Source organism: Copadichromis virginalis, linkage group LG7 (genome assembly GCF_057382275.1).
Source record: "Copadichromis virginalis isolate Kocher_CV1m ecotype Utaka linkage group LG7, C_Virginalis_male_GT1.1, whole genome shotgun sequence".
Classification (NCBI taxonomy): domain Eukaryota; kingdom Metazoa; phylum Chordata; class Actinopteri; order Cichliformes; family Cichlidae; genus Copadichromis; species Copadichromis virginalis.
This window is the reverse complement of record NC_140624.1, coordinates 45230513-45250742: the sequence shown is the minus strand read 5'-3', so window position 1 is coordinate 45250742 and position 20230 is coordinate 45230513. Positions and strand designations below refer to the sequence as shown.

General features: G+C 42.4%; 1 protein-coding gene across 3 annotated transcripts; it reads left to right on the top strand.

Annotated features, from left to right (window-relative positions):
• Positions 1-3546: 3546 nt before the first annotated feature.
• On the top strand, positions 3547-18807 carry coro1cb (coronin, actin binding protein, 1Cb). 3 transcript variants are annotated; one of them, XM_085463667.1, is made up of 11 exons: positions 3547-5516; positions 11862-12061; positions 14059-14181; positions 14446-14575; positions 14791-14972; positions 15063-15182; positions 15510-15614; positions 15715-15860; positions 17058-17115; positions 17249-17491; positions 17819-18807. In XM_085463667.1, exons 1-11 carry the CDS (start codon positions 3635-3637, stop codon positions 17936-17938), a joined length of 3309 nt encoding a protein of 1102 aa, XP_085319793.1. In that variant the 5' UTR covers positions 3547-3634; the 3' UTR covers positions 17939-18807. The 3 variants fall into 3 exon arrangements, with proteins under 3 accessions (XP_085319793.1, XP_085319796.1, XP_085319794.1); XM_085463670.1 differs by lacking the exon at positions 3547-5516 and adding an exon at positions 8663-8721; XM_085463668.1 differs by lacking the exon at positions 3547-5516 and adding an exon at positions 8672-9004.
• Positions 18808-20230: the final 1423 nt, after the last annotated feature.

Genomic DNA, 20230 nt, shown 5'->3' with positions numbered 1-20230 from the left:
ATATTTAGGTGTGAAGACATGCTTACGATTACCTGTTGCAGCTCAAACCAAGTATGAGAATAGTGGAAAAAAGGTGATTTAAGTGACTTTGGATGTGGCATGCTAGTTAGTGCCAGACAGGCTCGTCTGAATGTTTCAGAAACTGCTGATCTACTGGGATTTTCCCACATAATCATCTCCAGTGCTTACAGAGAATGGTCTGGGGGGAAAAAAGAAAATATCCAGTGAGCAGCAGTTCTCTGGGAAAATGGAGTCTTGATTTCTGCTGTAACATTTGAGTGACAGGGTGAGAATTAGGCGTAAACAAGATGAAAGCATGGATCCATCCTGCCTTGTATTAATGATTCAGGTGGCTGTTGGTGGTGTAATGGTGTAGGGGATCATTTCTTGGCACTATTTGTACTCCTTACTATCAATTGAGTATCATTTAAGCACCATAGACTACCTGAGTATTGTTCCTGACCATTTCCATCCTTTTATGACATCTTCTGATGGCTGCTTCTAACAGGATAGCACACCCTGTCGCAGAGCTTAAATAATCTCATACTGGTTTCTTGTACAAATGGCTTCCACACCTTTGGGTGTGGTGGAACAGGAGGTCTCATCTATGATCTGCAGCATCTGTGCTATCATGTCAACATGGACCAAAATCTCTGAGGAATGTTTCCAACATCTTGTTGATTCTTTGCAATGAAAAAATAAGTCTGTTTTGATGGGAGTTCAACCTGGTACTAGTAAGGTGTACCTATAGTTAAAAATAAAAAAAAATTTCTTTAGATGCAGTCTAGTTATGTTGGTACGTTACTACTAAAGAGAATGTAAGGGAAATGAAGCAAATCTGACCAGCAAATCTTCTGGTCTTGTCTTTCTCTTTTAGTCAAATGGACAGAGCAGAAAGCACCCTTATTGAATTAGTCAAATGAAGACGGTGTGACATCACAGGGCAGGTGACTGCTGGAGGAGCAAAAAGTCCAAAGTCCTACGGGCATGCGAAGCATCTGTTTGAAACATCACCCTCAGTAAGTAGCTTCCTCTTTCCATCTGCTTTCTGTAAACATTTTTAGTGTTTTCATGTCAGTGGTGCTTAGATAACATTCAAAACTATGGACAGTTAATTGCTCGAGGGGAATTCAGAATAGTTTCAGAAAGTATTCATTAACAGTAAAGACTACAATAGAAAGCTAGTAGAAAAATGTATGTAACTGCCTCATGACATTTAACAACATAAGAATTTTCATTCAAGCTTTGAAAAGCTCCATTGCTGTATCACCATCTACTATCATTAGATGTTTAATATGGATATGTAATTATATAATTACATATGTATGGTAGATGTTTAATGAAAATGTTTTTCAAGTTTAAGAAACACCTTATTGGAGCGTTTAGTTTATTTAAATCCATCATGCCACCTTTAAAATTGAAGGCCATTTACCTTTTTATGACCAGCCGTACAGAAAGCTATGGAAATTTTACTGTCAGACTAGATAATGCATCTGAATATCATCCCGTTGTACTGACAGTCTGAATTTGAATTTGAGCTTGTTACTTTGTGAGTTAACACTCTAAAGGAACAGTAATGTAGTTTTAACTGGAAAAACAAAGCCTATGCAGAGACCAGGCTAATAGTTTGGGTACTCCAAGTCACAAGTCTCTTATAAACCGTGTGCCTACTATTGAAAGCATGACAGACACATGAATGGGAAATGAAGAGGGGGTGGGGGTTTAAAAGTCAGTGTCACAGATGCCTCCGCCGGCTGCCCTTGTAACACAGCCATCCCAAAATAACACTTTAACACTTTAGATACAGTAAAGCTGCAAGTCGAGCTGTTTTTAGCCGCATAACAGATAACCAGAGCTGGAGAAATAACAATGAATGATGAATTACATCCTACCTTCCCATCAGACACTCACAGTATTATTAAGAGCATTATTTATTTAATTTTAGATACGTATTTAAACATATTTTTGGATGAACCACCTTCCCATTGGCTATCACTTTAGCATCACTTTATTTAATAGAATAATATATTTTTACATTCAAACAAACAGAATTTTTTTTTTAATTGGTAAAGATTCGACACAATCTTTATCTTATGTGAAGGGAGCTAAAACAGGGGTCAAGGTTCAAAGATAACAGTTCTGTTTTTATCTTATTAGGTAGGTAGACAAGCTTAAAAGAAGTGATGAGCCACTTGGTGCTCCTCAGGCGTGAAATGGCTGAAGCAGAAGTACATTCATTCCAAATCCTGAAGAGGTTTGGTCAGTTTCCTCACTCCTTTTTCAGCCAGCAAAATCCGTATTACTATGGCGATTACTCAGTGAGAAAACTTCTCATGCGGCAGCTCATGATTTGGTGTTTGAAATGAAGTCTGTGTGTGCACAAAACTACCTCATGCAACAATACACTCTCCTTGCTTTGCACTTGGTTTGCCTGAAAGCTAAGAATACCAATTCCACATAACACTGAAGCCCGTTAAGCTGTTTTCCCCTTCGTAATAATGGACCTTACACCATCCATCATCATGTCTGTGGTTAAACTCTGTTCTCATCAGACCCTGGACAAACGATTCCAGCTGACCTTTCTCTAAACCCCGTCACCAAAACAATCACAAACATTTACAGACAGTCTGAAGGCAGGCACGCACAGCACAAACACGCCTTGTCTCAGAAGCAGTAATTGACAGCGCATGACGCCTCACAAAGGCACAAGCTTGACTAAAATGTATTTTCTTGCACTCACAAATTATACAAAACATGGATTAGATGCTACTGAATGCTTATTAATGTAGTGATTTAGGTGTTATGTGTTTATTCAGTGATATTAGATTTGTTCAGACTGCCTTGTCTGACCTTGGCACCTGGCAGCTGACCTCCTATATAACTCGTCGTGTTTCCTTTTTGGCCTCCTGACTCATTGGCAGCAGCCAGACCCACTTTAATTATAGCCGCCACAGCATTCCTCTTTGACAGAATAGGAAGAGATAGAGAGAGAGAGGCCTCAGGAGGGCAGGTGTGAACAGTGCAGAAGATTATGCAAAAATAGAGAAAGACTCAAGATAGTTGATAATGGTAGCGTCTGTTGTGTGATTTCATCTCACTGGGATGGGCAGGCAAGCTATCCGCGTGACTTCATTATGCCATGCTGAATCTTGAAGTGTCCCTAACGCTCTTTTCCTAATGCTAAGACAGAGCAACAGCCATGGGCCAGAAGCTGGAGAGGCTGTCGGAAAAAGACGAAGACTCACTTGATAACTCTGACTGTTCAGAGCAAACCGGAGATACACAGCAGACAGAGGTAGCAGAACAAGACGAGGGCAAACAGCAGGATGATGGCAGCTTTGTCACCCCGCGGGGTATTGGTGAGATTAGTGGGATCAGTGGCAGCAGCCTAGCCACTGGGAAAGCATGGGAGCACACAGTCACATCTCCATGGACAGACCCTCAAAGTGGGCAGCCAATCAGGCCTCTAGGTCAGAAGGAGCACCCTCTGAACACTAGGACAGAGTGGGTGGGTGGAGTAAGTAGAAATACAGAGAAGTCAAAAACTGTCCCGAGGGCTAAGGAGACTAGACAAACGTTTGGCAAAAAGCAAGGCTCTGAGAATAAGGCTGTGGCCTGTGCTGGGACTACAGCCATGGAGAAATCAGCCACATGCAATCCAACTACTGAGGAAGACTTTGTGGTTCTTGAGAAGGATGAGACGTGGACGTCACCGGAAAGGGAAAACGATATTGTTTTGAGGCACAGGATAAACACAGAAAAGCCTGAATCACTAAATAAAAGAGGAAGTAAGGAAGACACACCAGATATCTGCAATGACGATAACTTTGTACATCCTTCCAAGAATACCCCTCGGGAAAAGGGTAATGAAAAGAAAAGCAGAGGAAACTCTGACACGCTTTTAATGGGAGCTGACACACATGCTAGGACTTCACCCACGGTCTGTTTTAAGAGGGAAATGGGTCAACGTTTGGCTGAAGTGACAGGCAGCAGGTGTCAGCTAAAAGGAGCTGGTTGTGTTGGAGCTGGAGCCCAGAGTGAGACAACTGGTAGCGGAATAGCAGAGGGGGAGCAAAACTTGAGAGACCACACCAAGGAGAAAGTTTCTACTGACATCCAGCAGGAGCACCTGTCAACGCTAAACAAATCCAAAAGTCAGGATAAGGAAAGCCACAGTTCGGGGTTTCTTGCACAAAGACAACAAGTGGATCAGTCGTACCAGAACAGATTTGCTGGGGCTGTGTATAAGAGGGCTAAAGCAGGGGTCACGGGCATTGTTTCAGCATGCACCAAGAAAGATGACAGCCAAGATGTTGGCAAAGCAGCCAACTCTATAACACTGCTACTGCAAGACAATCCCCCATTTACAGTGGAAGAATGTGATTTGATCCCTAGTCCTCCTCTGCCAGAGAATGGAGGCTGTGATGGAAAGATACAGGTCGCAAGCCTAAAGAAGGAGAGCGAGCTTGTTTGCTTCTCTGCTGTCATCACCCCTCCACCTTTAACTCATGTGATGCCCAATAGAGACACAACAATGATGAAGCAGCTTGACACAAATGCGGTCAGTTCAACAATGGCACCAGAAGCCACGTCTAACAAAGGTGAATCGGTGACAAAAGAAAAGCCCAAAATCAAAGGTCCACCGCCACCGGTTCCCAAAAAGCCTAAAAATCCATTTATAAAGCTGAAAACTGCACAGTTAATGTCTACAGATGTGCAAAGACGAGGAAAGGAACACCTGCGTTCAGAGGAGAGGGTCAAGAGGAGGCACACTTTTCATTTTAACAGAGACCTTCCGTGCAGCACTCTAGCTAATCAGGACATGTGCTTACTGTGGGATGAAAAGGGCACTTACACTGTGCCAGCTAACATTCGTCGACTCTCTGCTGACCTTAGCCCTTGGGACCATCTTTCACTGAGGCACATGGATGACCGGTATGGAGATATGATTGACTTCGAGTACTGTGTGCGAATGGCAAATCTGTCTCCAGAGGAAGAGACACAAAACTTGGACATGTGGCAGAAAAGAGTATTCCCAGAGAGACGGACCAGAAGTAAATGGTCACCTCCACCCTACGCACAAAAGCCCTCGAATCCATTTGAGACACTTCCCAAACCGGAGGTCACAGCTGAGAATGAAGGTGAAAGACCAAACCCTGCGTCTTCAGGGAAAAAAGAAATAGACCCAGAGGTCCAACCTGAAACAGTCCACACACAGGTCAGCGACCATAACCACGTTAACTATGCTTACCATAGAGATATAAGTGATCGCAGCACTGAGAGAGATGCAGGGAATGGCAGTGAGATTGGTTCCTACAAGCCTGTGGCAAAAATTATCAGAGAAGCAAACCAAATGCAGAGACATCAAGCCGGACGGGGACCTGAAGGGTCCAAAGCTCCAGTTCGTGTGTCAGAGCAGAGTCCGAGCATCAAAGTATCCCAAATGAAGAACGCCTTTGATGTCCCAAAGAAATCCAAAGAAAGGCCAGCAGAAGTGCAACAGTCTCCAAAGAAAGGTAAGTTCTTACATATATTCTATCAAACCATTTATGCAAGCAATAATGTTGACTTTCACTTAAAATAGTTATCTCGTGGTATATGAAATCTACTAGAAGTGTCGTTTGATCAATTCAAACATTTATGTTCAAAGTAAGGTCATGGTTGTCTACATAACGATGGGCTGATTAAGACTGATGTGCTTGAGTGCCAGTTATTTGGAGGGAAAGTGTTTCCATAATATATTTTCATTTGATAACCCAGAGAAGAATTCGCTGCAGTTTCCTGCAGCTCTAAGAAGTGTCCTTTTGGCCTCTTTAAGTAGTTTGTTTTGGTTTTAAGTCTGACCTTTAACGTCATAACTCTTGTGGACAGGAGTAAACAGTTGACAGATAGAGTTAGCAGGAGGCTGATGAGTAGTGGAGCTAGATATTTCTTTGAAGAGGTAAAAGCAATAACCAAAAACAGCTCCATTTCTATTTACAGCTCTATTTACAGCAAGCCTTTTACTCATGCTGAGTGAAACAGAAGTCTACAATAAGGTCTAGGTAATGAACAGCAGTCACAAACCGCATACTCTAGTTTTAACCCTGAGGTGTTAATGTGAATATTAATATAATAGACCACCTTATAATCCCAGTGGCAGTCTTGGAAACTGTCCATGATTTTCCCCCAACTTCTGTTGACACATACTGGGATAGGCTCCAAAGCCCTTGTCCTTATGTAACAAGCGGGAAAAGAAATTGGAAATGCAGCATTAGAAATTAATGAGAAGTCAGTGTTGACCTTTATGAAGACATGATGATGGGAATGAAAGGCCTGAAATAGGCCTGTTACTTTCTTATCTGTCCCAAAGGTCAATAACAACTTTAAAAAAAAATTTGAATCAGACATGTAATTACTAGACTGCATAAAAACAACTGAACCCTTTATTTTAGGCATCAACTAGCAATAAGGGAAACTGGTTCTATCACAAACATCTACAGATGAGGACAAGTCAAACACACATCTCCTCAGCAAATCCAGCCCATTCTTCTTTGGCAAATCACTCAAGCTCGTCCAGATTTGATCGTCTTGTGGCATGAACCTCGCTCTTTAGTTCATGCCACAGATTTTTCTCATTTGTGCAATACATCAGTAATGTGGAGGTAGTTCTTCACGTGAAGCGGCGTATGTTTTGGGTCGTTGTCGTGTTGGAAGACAAAGCGACAACTTAGATCCAGTTTTGCTGCTGACTGCTTGAGTTTTTCTTTGAAAATCTTCACACATACTTTTTCTTCATGAGTGCTCCCACCTTAATGAGCTGTCCAGTTCCAGACACACTGAAGAATGCCCACTTCTACCACCATGATCCACTATAGGGACGGTGTTCTTTGGGTTGTATGATTCTCCCTTCTCTGTGGCCAAAGTTTGGTTTGGTCTCATCTCACCAAAGAACACATTTACATTATTCATAATCTTTCTCCAGGTTGTCCTTGGCATACTTAACTCTGGTTTGAAGGAGTCTCTTCTGCAGAAGTGGAATTTTTCTTGCTCTGCAACCTCACGGTCCCTACCTGTGCAGGGTTCAAGTGGTTGTCTTCTTTGAGACTACAATTTTCAACCTTGCTAAGTCATTCACTGATGTCCTGGCAGTTGTTCTGGGGTCTTTATTCGTGTCTTTTTCTAATTTTCTTTCCAGAGTCTTTGACATATTGTGCTTCCCACCTTAGCTCCCATTCCAGCTTGGCAACACTGTGATAACTTTGTATATCCATCTCCTGCTTTGAGAGAATCTTTTTTTTTTCTCAAGCCCAAACTGATTTCTTTTGTTTTTGGCACAATGTTTTCTCAAGTGACAGGTCAAACCCTTGCCGGTGTTTTTATACTGTGTGTAAACTGGAAGATAACCCTCAGTTTTAACTTGATTTTACAACCTATAACATTAAAGCACATCATTGCATACCAGTGGTTTGTGCTGTGGCTCAATAAAAAGGTCAGTTTTTGTTTAGAAAATTTTGACAAAAACTTTCAATCTCATGGGGGAGGAGATGATACTTGTGTCCTCATCTGTACTTAGCTCATCTGTACTTTGCTTTAACCTCCTAGGACCTGCCGTCCACATATGTGGACATCACATTTTGGGTTATTTAGACCAAAATACTAAATTTTGCTCTACATGGGCCTGATATCCACTTACAAGGACATTATACTGCTACTGTTCTATCAAAATTTTAAATGAATATCCTCATATGTGGCTCTCATTTTTCTTAAAAACAAAAATTCTTTGTTTCTACATTCATCAGGCCCCAATATGCCCAAATATCAAAGAGAAATTAAAAATGCATGTCGTGGAAGAGTTCAGGTCTTAGGAGGTTAAATATGTTCAGTGAAAATATAGTCACTTAATTCAACAAAGGCAGCATTTAATGGCTGATTCCCCTTGTTAGACTGGGTGCGAGAGGTCGGCGGATCAATCCAAATATCGATAGTATCCATACCAACACTGGTATGGGATGGATACTAACGCGATAGGATGAAACCAATACACCTTAAACATCCACTGTGAAAAATGTCCGAACCTTTTGTGCCGACTGTCACGTCTATTTTATTTATGGCCTATAGTACCTATAGCATAACAGAAACAACGAAGGTTGTCCGAAAGTGCTTTAAAGAAAGGCATATTTACATTCCTGGTCTCCAAAAAAAAAAAAAATCAAAAAAAAAAATCAAAAATCCCCTTTCAAACTACATAAAAAATTGAAAGGCATTGTGGAAAGTAAAAAATCACAGTGATTTAATGATTATTAAACATAAGGTGTCCGCATAGGTTTAAAGTATTGGTATCGGTAATACTGGCCCTGTATTTACTTGATAGTGGATCAATACCAAAAGTACAGAACAGTACAAATGAGCGCTCGTCCTTTCTTTTTCATGTTTTTGGACAGGACAAGCTGGTAGGTGGGAGGAATGGGACGGAGGGGGAGGGGAGGGACCCTCACACAAAAGATGCTCCTGTTTTTCCACATTTTTTTGCGCTAAACGAATATTTTCAGAATGTCTCCTTAAACAGAAACACGCGGATACAGTGAAGACACCCAGTTTTCCAGCAAACCCCATCCCATTTAATCAGAAGCAAAGAAAAAAATCCGACTTTTCATTTGCGCATGTGCCGTAGCCAGTCGTCAGCGTATTCTATTGAATTCAATAACGAGATGAGAATAGACGAATACTAGACTTCCGCAGGTGAGGACCGAGCTGGAGATGCTCTGTTTGCCATCTGGCATCCTGAAATACCACTAGATTTTTTTAAATTGCCTCTGGCTACCCATCTGCAGTGAAGAAAGGGGAATAAGAGCATTGCGGCTGGGCTTCTTTTTTTTTCTTTTTTTTGGTGGTGAAGTCAAGGGATACTAGCAACGTCCTGCAGGATAAGGGCCCGCCTAAACTACCACATTCATGAGTTGTGATTGATTTGCCCCCCCTCCCCTTCCCCGTGCGTACGAAAAATCTTGCATAGATTTAGGAGGTAAGAAAGAGTGACATTGTGCATTTTGCGTGTTATATATCAGTGGTTTGTTGTGCAGCATCTGTGTAGCTCGTTGGATGGGTTTGAGAATGGGAGCAGCCAAAAAAGAAGGGGGGAAAAAAACCTTTGGGTGGAAATATCTGCACTTGCGTCAGCTGGCAGAGCTCCACCGCAGCTAACTGTTAGCAGCTAGCCGTTAGGATGCAAAACGCGCTGCCCAGCTAGAGCAGCGGTAGTTCGTCCCCGGTAAACGCTGAGTGAACCACACACAAACCCCGCATGTGTGAGGAAAAACACTCCCCGCCCGTCGCCTCCTACTCGCTGGCGGTGAAACGCTTGCGTGCCCGCCGCTGCTGGTGACCCAGCCCCGGCCCACCGGCACAGCTGCCGAGCTCCCCCCCCTCCCCGGCAGTGCGGCGGAACAGTGTCTGCGGTTATCACCTTCCCCTGAACCGTATAATTTTTAGTCTGTTACATCGTATTTGGTTAAAGCTTAGATTAAACTTCGCTTAGTGCTGTGTTTCTTGGATATCTCTGGGGAATGCTCCCCCAAAACCCTATACTGACCAAAACACACATGTCCACCCCCCATCCTCTTTTTCTTCTTCTTTAAAGCCGGTTTGCTAATGGCACGTAAAGCTTTTAAATAACGGTAACTATCTACTTTTAAGAGTCTGAAGAGGTCATCTAAAATCACAAGTGAACATTGACTGCTAAATAAAATTATTAATATAACTGATTTAAAGAGGAGAGCGGGGGGCGGAGGGGACATGCGGAGCTTTGTGGTTGTGTCGGCTAACGTTAGCCAGCAACCTTTGTTTAACGCTAGCACAGAGCCTCCAATGAATACGACGTACATGAAATACTCAGCCTTTAATTTTAAAATATATATCCCATGTATGTGGCCATTATTATAAACAAAAGCTGAATTGGATTTAAAGTGGCAGTATCGCACACACCCATTTAATCACAGTTGCCCAGACTGTGAGTATAGCAGCCAGGGAGGCCACACACCTTGGGGGGCTGCTGACTGAGTCTTTTTAGCATCACACACCAAACTGTCCCCCTTCTGACTCTCGGACCACAAAATGTTAGCACTAGTCTTTACCTGCAGCGTCAAGGCTAAATACTGTGTGCTCTGCTGTCTGTAAGGCCACCATCATGACGCTCAGTGATGTGTGTGCTGGGGTGGAGGGCAGAGAGCATCATTTTAAATAAGTAGCATCAACTAAAGCCTGCGGGGTTGTGAGGCATCTCATCTCGTCAGGTGAATATGTGGAGTGAAGGTGACTGCTGCTGAATGGAGATCTAATATTGACTGAGGGAACATGCTGTTCCGATGGGCTGTAAACAGCAGCGCTTTGCTGTTCAAGCATTATGCAGCCCTGCAGCAATGTGGTCAGTGTTTGCAGCTTTGGGAATTGCCATGGGAATTTCCAGAGCAAGCATTGTATTTCTAGGAAGAGCAATTCACCACTTCCTTATATTGCACAAAGGTGTGATAATATTTGCAGATAGAAGTGCTTTTAAGGCATTATCAGTGCTCTCCATATGGGCAGTATAAACTGTGGCTGGTGAGGTAGTTATTTACACACTAAATATGAATTAAAAAGCAGCCACATTATTATACGTGATGCAGCAAAACTACAGAAGAGTGTCAGTCAGTCCTGATCTGTACACAGTCCTGAAGTCTAACCAGCCTGAATAATCAAAGACATCTATTCAGTGTGGGTGTATAATGGGCTTTACAGCATCAATCTTATCTTGACACATTGAGATTGGTGAGACTGGAGCAGCTCATTCTGCTTTAAATGTCTTTAAAATCAGTAAAATTCTGGAAAACTTATTTGCAAAGCTGTTTTGTTTTTTGTTTTTTTTAACTAAACTGCCAAAAAATGATGGTAGTCAAAAATAATGCGTGATTCAGCTTTCCATTTTCAGAATCTGTGGCTCGACGTGTGAAAGCAGGTGGGTTTGGTGTGTTGACAGACCTGTGGATGTCAAGAGGGAAAAAAGAAAGCCTGCAGCTTGTGTAACGCTCAGTCGGTTCAGACTGGCACCTTAATTACTGTCCTGAGACAGGATGTTTCCCACATAATTATACAATAAAGCCTGTCACTAAAACGGAATAAAAGTCCTGAATACCGAGAGTTTAGGAATTACAATAGACTGTGCCTAAGACAAGCCAGGGTTAACTTCATGAGATGTCTGCACTTACTACCTGATGACTTGGGCTGAATTCAATAAGACACGGGGGTAATGTGCTTAAAGACACACAGAGCTCCAGCGTGCATCAACAATTCAGATCATAGCCAGAATCTTGGAGCAACAACAGGCCATCTGTGGTGTGCTCACAGGAACTGATGCAGCACTTTAAAAATATAACATCCGCGATGACGGGGCTGAACTTTCGTTGCTGCATCTGAATCAATAGACCCAAAATACATTTTGTATGTACATGTTTAAGACTTGAAATGAACCGCCTTGGGTTGTTTTTAATATACCCATCTAATGTGTACGTGTCACACTCGGCATGCAAGATGCGTCTTCTTCTATGGTTTAACTTCATAGCATTTGCCAGTAGGTAGAGCCGACTTGTTTCCTCTGCATGCACAGGACCAAATTTAGTCACTGTTAATGAGCATAATGTGAGATGAGAGTCTGTGCTGGCACTAAACCAAAGTTACCCCGAGGTAACTTTGGTTTAGTGCGTTTACCAGTCTGCACAAATCTGAGGTAATTGTCAGATTTGTGCAGACCAAGAGGCCACTTGGTTTTCACTTGTGTAGCAAACTGTCGTCATTTAATTAGAACATTTGCCTGCAAAATGCACAAAACCCTGACATCCTCTCTGCAGATATGATGCGGCGAGTTGTGCGACAGAGCAAGTTCCGTCACGTGTTCGGCCAGGCCGTGAGGAACGACCAGTGCTACGATGACATCCGCGTGTCCAGGGTCACGTGGGATAGCTCCTTCTGTGCCGTCAACCCCAAGTTTGTCGCCATCATCATAGAGGCCAGCGGGGGAGGTGCTTTTCTTGTACTTCCTCTCCAAAAGGTGAGATGCCTTGCTTCCATCGGTGTCAAAGAGTTGTGATGGCAGATCCATTTAAATGATATAAGAGAGAATAGAAGTGTGCAGTCGTGTGATGTGATCTGTGATGTTCTTTCTTCCGCTGTGGTGGGAAATCATTTTGTTACAAAATGTCCCTCAAATGATGTTCATGTGATATGATAGTGCAGCGTTTTTTCACTTTAAATGCAGCTCACAGTATCCAAGTGGTAATTCATATTCAGAACTGGCCAAACAAGCTAACACCACGACAACACTGAATAGATAGAAACAGCTACTGAACAACAGCGTGAAAGCTGTTATACTTTACGCACCTCATGAATAAGAATATATGTAATTGTTACATTTCGGAGTTCACCAATAATAATTGCAAGAAAAACAAGATTGGGGGGGATCTCAGTGACCACCAATTAGTTGATCTACTGAGAGAATGTTTGCATATAAGCAGCACCTGTCTGGGCGCAACATCAAAGAAATTCTAAGTTCTATAACTAGATATGCTCACCGGCCTCTTTATTAGGTACTAGTAATAATAATAATGCATTGCATTTATATAGCGCTTTTCGAGACCCCCAAAGTGTTTTACAATTCCACTATTCATTCACTCTCACATTCACACACTGGTGGAGGCAGCTACAGTTGTAGCCACAGCTGCCCTGGGACAGACTGACAGAAGCGAGGCTGCCATATCGCGCCATCGGCCCCTCTGGCCAACACCAGTAGGCGTGATGGCCACCATGTTGTTTAGATTGAATTTTAACTCTATCACCTGAACTGAGACTCATCAGAGCAAGAAGTGTTTTTCCACTCTGTTGTCCAACTTTGTGGAAGCTGTGTAAATTGGGTTCATTTTGTTTTAGTTTAGTTTTGAGCTGACAGGAGTGACACCTGGTTTGGTCTTCTGCTGGTGTAGCACATCTGCTTCAAGGTTTGATCTGTTATATATTAACAGATTATTTTTAAATTGATTTTTTAACTGCTGACATCACCAAAATATTTCCACCCAAAGAAATTCTGCTCACTGGATAGTTTCCCATTGTCTGCAAACCCAAGAGATAGTTGTACAGGGAAAATCCTAGTAGACCAGCAGTTTCTTAAATACTCAGACCAGCGCAGCTGGGAACTCGGCTGAAGGCCCATTTGAACTTATGGATATGATGTGATTGGGGTGTTTCATAATGACATTGCAAATGTTTTTGATCTTAATATCAAAGGCAAAAATTGTGGCTTTAAATGTCAGGTTGGAAAAAAAATCTTTTAGAAAACTGTTCCTGGTTCAAAAATTGGACACTGATAGTGTAAAGCTTACCCAGAGGCACAGGGGGTGTTGCAGCACACTCTGTCATTCAGAACATGGTGAATTAACCATGAATACCGGCTCTTCAGTGCGCCCCTGCTGTTAGCCCATAGATAATCAATGTTTAAATTCGCACGATTCTAAAGGCATTCAGTTTGTGTCATGTTACAGCTGTATCAGTCAACACATAATCCACACAGAGGACAGCTGCTCTGACATTATTTTAGGCTGCTTGGATGATTAGGTTATAGTTGCTGCTCAGTGTCCTACATCTGGAGTAAAGTGCTTTTACTTTGAGTCATGTGGAAAAGACAGAAATGATACTTGGATATCAGATTTTAAGTAAATACCCAAAAAGCATTAAACTGATCTCCCGTCTGCAGCAAGTTGTTTTGCAGCTGAATATCAAAGTTCACCACCTCCACTTCGGCCACAAATGAATTCAGTCTTTGGAAAACATCGTGAAATGTTAGGTGCTCTTTTTACGGGTTGTAATGGACTAAATGTGATTAAACAGACTTTTGTGAATGAACATGTGTTTTCTACTAAAATTCAACAGGACTGAATCGCTTCTGTTGGCAATTTTTGCCTATTTTTAACTCCTATCAGCTAGCTAGACTTGACTGCGCTGCCTTAGCTTACACTTTTTGACCTCTTTATAATAAGCTTGTGCTGTGTGTTGTAGACTGGCCGTATAGACAAGGCCTACCCGACAGTATGTGGTCACACAGGCCCAGTGTTGGACATCGAGTGGTGTCCTCATAATGACCATGTCATTGCTAGCAGCTCGGAGGACTGCACAGTCATGGTAAGAACATGACATTTGATTTTTCTTGGGGTTTTTATGGTTTATGCTTTAGTATTTAACAGAGCAGTACTTTAAGTGCAGTTGCCCTTTACAGTTTATGTATTGTGAACTATGTGCTGTATAATATAAGAGAAAATAGGATGTTGTTATAAACTAGAATGGAGTTAATGTACCGCTGTAAAACTTGCACTACTTTCTGTGTAATATTTATTTAAAAAGATCTTTATTCAGCAGATTTTCTCTAACTTTCTTTGTCCGGTGTAGGTCTGGCAGATACCTGAGAACGGACTGGAATCTCCCCTTTCAGAGCCTGTGGTTGTGTTAGAGGGCCATTCTAAAAGGGTTGGCATTGTGTCTTGGCACCCCACCGCACGCAATGTTCTTCTCAGCGCAGGTAACCTTTACCTGAAGCTTTGGAACAATCCATTCCCTCCAAGTGCAGTAATGCTGCCTGCATGGGTAACTCATCCTCTGCACACAGCTGAACTCCAGATCTGACCGATTATCTCGACCCCCTACCGTCGTTGCATTGCTCCGTGTGGTGTAAAGTGCTGAAAATAAACTCGGACAAAGAGGCGTGTGCACTCACACTGTGCGTGTCCATTTTAGGGTGTGACAATCAGATCATCATCTGGAATGTGGGCACAGGAGAGGCTATGATAAACCTGGAGGACATGCACCCTGATGTTATCTTTAGTGTCAGCTGGAGCCGCAACGGCAGCCTGCTCTGCACCGCCTGCAAGGACAAGAAGGTCCGCGTCATTGACCCTCGTAAAAAAAAGATTGTGGCGGTAAGTGAAAGCCCTGAGGGATTCGGGGGCCGTAGCGCTTCACTTCAAAGCATTGATCGCCAAACCTGACCAGTGTGTTTCTGTTTTAAGGAGAAGGACAAAGCTCACGAGGGAGCTCGGCCAATGAGAGCAATCTTTTTAGCAGATGGAAACATTTTCACCACTGGATTCAGCCGCATGAGCGAGCGCCAGCTAGCCCTCTGGAAAACTGTATGTCACTGAAGTCATTTAATACTGAACACACTGATACATCACATTACACTGTTATCCTCACGACACTCCTGTCTTTTAAAGTAATGTTAAGGTTAGGGAATTTTGCTTTCTGTCCAATAATACAAGTCAAAATATCAGGGGCATCGTCAGTTTCTCCTGTCCTGATTGGTACAGGAGGAGCATTTATCTGTACTCTGAGGCTATGACACCTCATCTCCAGCTGGGGGCAGTCAAATCAAAGTCTAACAGGGGCAGATCTATTAGATCTGTAAATGTTATCCGACACTATGCTGTCACTACATGGGAGGAATTTTATGTTTCCAGGATAGCATGGATGAACCAATATGTGTTCAAGAGATGGACACCAGTAATGGAGTCCTGCTGCCCTTCTATGACCCCGACACCAACATAGTTTACCTGTGTGGAAAGGTACATCAACCTCTTATTTACAAATGCTTTTCTTTTTATTTGAATTACCCTTTATCACTCTTTTCACAAACTTAACTTTAAGCTGTGAATGTGTCCTCAGGGTGACAGCAGCATTCGGTACTTTGAGATAACTGATGAGGCACCATTCGTTCACTACCTCAACACCTTTTCCACCAAGGAGCCCCAGAGGGGCATGGGGTACATGCCGAAAAGAGGTCTGGATGTCAACAAATGTGAAATAGCAAGGTACAGTAATAATATTTCTACTCGATGTCCAAGGTTAACTAGAAATAAACTAAAAACTACGATTCAATGTGAAAACCCATTTTAGTTCATTAAAAGGAATATGAGACATGTTAAAAAAGTAAGCTAAATTAAATTCTTTTTTTGAAATTGGAAAAATGAACTAAAATAAAAATATAAAGGAAATATCATTAGTTTTATTTTCTGTCAAAAATTTACTACAGCTTGCCTGATGAGTCTTTGATGGACGTGTTTATTGAGACGAGGAAGTCTGTGAGTCGACTGAGCACTCAAAGGACCTTCTTTCTACATATTCACCCATATGCATAGAAGGGCTTTTTTTTTCTTCTAAGGCTAATCCCGTTTCACCCAACATTTACGCACTTGCGCTCCAATGCGTGTATCAGGGGCAGCTTGGGGTTCCTCGACATGTAGACATGTGATCGAATCGCCGACCTTCTGATTGGTAGGCGACCTGCTCTACCTCCAGAGCCGCAGCCTCCCCAAATTAGATTTACCAGTAATTCTCAAAGTGGAAAGTCCCCAAGGAGATGTGACTCACAGTTGAGGGAATCACAGAATATTTTTTTTATAAATAATGTAGTTGTGGTATACCATAGAAAATGTGTGTGTGTGTATGTAGATGTGGTGGTTATTTATGCCAGCAAAACAAGTGTGTTAAGTTCATAACTCTATTTTTAGCTTAATCCAAACTTCACTCTAAGCCCAAAGCAGCAAAATCTGTGTTTCAGATAATATTTTATGTGACCAACAATCCACAGATGTTCAGTATCAAAATATTCACACTTTAGACTTCATGTAAAACTCATTTAACATAATGGAAAGTTTTTGTTTTGTTTTTACTGTAAAGCCATAAGGGGGGAAAAAACTTCTATAATAGTGACATCTTTTTATTCAAATGTTTAAATGTCTATTGCTTTGGCATTCATTCATATTACATCAATGTGCGAAGGCTTTTATCAGTTGGAAAAGCTGTAAAACTTATGAAAATGCAGTTAAAAGTCCCAAGCTTATGTCCCCCTTTATATTTTCTAAAGCTGTCCAATTGTCCGGATTGGAGTCTTTGTCAGGCCAATTTTAGTCCCTGGCCCTGCTTTAGAAACTAGAAGTAGGACTTCTTTTGATATTTTTGCTCCTCTGACAGCTCGTATTCTTGTCTAATATTAACTTTCTCTGTAGGTTTTACAAATTACACGAGAGAAAATGCGAACCAATCATCATGACAGTCCCACGTAAGGTAAGTCTGTTTATATAGCTTTACCTGCCTGCTGTGCTTCCTTTGCTGCTCTAAAGACCAGGTCCTCTAACTTTTACACCTCAACATTTGTTTTTGTTTTTTTTCTCTCCCTGTATCATCTGCACCTGCCCAGTCGGATCTGTTCCAGGACGACCTGTACCCAGACACGGCCGGCCCTGATCCCTCCCTGGAGGCGGAGGAGTGGTTTGCGGGCAAGAACGGTGGGCCCATCCTGATCTCACTGAAAGATGGCTACGTCTCCACAAAGAACCGGGACCTGAAAGTGGTCAAGACGAATGTTCTGGAGAGCAAGCCGGCCACAAAAGTGGAAAATGTCCCGACTGTCCAGAAGCACGCTTCTCCACAATCCTCAGTAGTGAGTGTCGGGACTGAAAAGCCGAATCTGTGTTGTGTAACGTCGTCTCATTACTGCTCCCTCTTTTAGCTGACTTTTCAATTCTCCGATCCCAGTAATTATTATGGTTGGAACAATTCACTAAAATTATGGATCAGCACATACTCGGGTGTTGGAGTCACAATTGAGTGTGACAGCAAAGGAAAATGTTAACTGCTTGCAGGGTCTCTAAGTCAAGAAATAAATAAAAAAATCACTGTTTCCAAAAAGTTGTTTAAATGTTTAAAATGATAAACGACGTTTTTAAATGGCTTCATGGAGCTAACTCACTCTGTGTTTTTTGACCAGAAAATGGAAGACAAGCTGGAAGAGGTGCTCCGAGAGTTCAAGTCGCTCAGGGACCGCGTCATCCTTCAGGACCGTCGCATCGCCAGACTGGAAGAGCAGGTCGCAAAGGTCGCCATGTAAGACGCGGCCCCTTCCCAGGACCACTCGTCGTTTTTAGGGAGAGAACCGACCAGATGGGGTCAGCCACGGCCAAATTCAACAGATTCGGCTTCATCGAGCTTGGCATCGTCCCCGTGACGATTCCAAGCCCACATTCCAAGATGAACTTTTTATCTTTCCTCATCAAAGCCTTCTGTCTCACATTTCGCCCCGACAGCACGGCGGGAAAAGGAAAAACTCTCGCAGCCCGTGTTCACATCTGAAGCAAAGACATTTTTGTTGAAGGAACAGTCTTAATTTCTTTTATTTTCTTTGTTTTTTTGTTTGTTTTGTTTTTTTCAAATTGTGGTTCTTATGTAACGTTTGTACTCTACAACTGTATGTAGCATCAGTATTTCCATTGTTCATTTTTGTGTTGCCAAATATGGATTGTGTGCCATTTCATGCACTGCTTTTACATTTTGTTTTCTTTCTCCTGTTGTACATTCCAGTCACAGCCTGGTAGAATGACAAACAACCTGGATTGTTTTTTGTTTTTTTTAAACAGTATATGCTTCTTCCTCCCATCAGTTTGCTCAATGATAATCCATCAGATTTATGAATGTGAAAGAATCCCTTCTTAAAAAAACATTTTATTCCTGATCTTCTGGGCTTTAAATTTAACTGGGGTTTTAATCGAGGGAGAGGGGTGGGAGGGGTGCATCTCTCTGGTGTAAATGTTGTGCAAATGTAGTGGTGCCTCTCGTCACTGTCAAGGGTCAAAGGTTGCCCTCTCCAGTGTATATTGGTGTTGGGAAGGGACCACTCACCCAGCTCGTGTTTCACTCAAACCCCTCCCCCTGACGAACAGTTCTGTGCACATAATAAAGATTTTACACATGGGAACCCTCCACCTGCCTCCGTTTATTCTGATCCTTTTGGTGCGTCAATCCAAACCCATCATGCTGTCTCATTCAAGTTCTCACACTGAAAAATTAAGCGTAGCATTTCAGGCTAGTTTTACAGGCCTCATCTGGAGACGCACTGCGCATCAGTCACTGTTGGCAAGAAGGACATTTGATGACTGCTGTAAGTGTGATACTATTTAGCATTTCTACCACTTTCTTACATCTCAGGTTTACAAGATCAAGGTAATCTCACAAGGTTGCCAGATTCCATTTTGCTTATGACAGCTGTAGTTATTTCACAACATTTAGCATTCAAATGTGTTGTTACTTGGCTGAAATCATCTTCCTTTGGCTGCTTCCATCTGTTCCCCCTCGCTCCAGTCCTCTACATGTCGTCCTTCACCATGTACATGAATCTTTTCTGTGGTCTTCCTCTCCTCCTGCCTGGCGGATCTATATTCTGTGTCGTTTGTAGTCCCTACATTTCAAATCACTCTCGCCTCCACACTCCTGTCTTCCCTCCTCTCTCGCTGCCTCCATGCATACCTTCTTCCTCTCCTCCTTTGTTTTTAGTCAACAGTAGCACAGCTTCCACTAGCACAGCAGTATCATTGGTGGTCATTGTTATTGTAGGCCTCAGCTGATAGTCAATGGAAGTCTAATGGAGGATGCCCTTCCTATTTATCCAGGCTTGGTACCAGTGCTAGCACTACAATGGCCTGTGGGCCCCCGTGATCATCAAGATCATTTAACCTGTACTCTGAGCTGACCAGCACCTTTATTACAATTCTCTAATGTGTAAATAGACCAATAATGATAATCCAGGAGGCCCCTTGGCACTGTGATGCTTTAAAGAAAAGGTCAGGCTATGTTTTTTCTAAATCTAAAGTAACCTGTGAAGTGGTCTGAGGAGGGACTAGATTCCTGCTCCAACTTTGGGCTCTGCTTTCAGAACAGAGGTTCTCAAACTATGAGGGCAGAGCACAGAGCCTACACAGGGGAGAAGTGGAGGACTAACCTATGCTAAGCTGAGCTAAAATGATTTTTTTAAAGGGAAAATTAACAAGAATTTGGTTTTGCTGTAGTGTTGACTTTAAATACCTTGACCCTTGTAAAGATGGGGAATGTCAGAAAAAATGTTTGCGATCAACTGTTTTAGTATAAAGGGGCAGGGACAGTTATGGGTTAGTTCTGTGCAGAGCCAACACGCAGCTCTGTGGACCGTTGTCAACATGTTTACTGTCAGCAGGGGGCAAAAAAAGTGAGGTGGACCAACTGGACTGTGAGCTATTTGTGTTTGTGCTGTTGTTGGTCCATCACTCAGACGACTGAAGTTCAAACTTGCAAAGAGCTCAAGTGAAACTGAGTGTTAAAGATAACTAAATGTGTCCACTGCAGGCCCTGTATGGTCTTTTCTTCGTCTTTT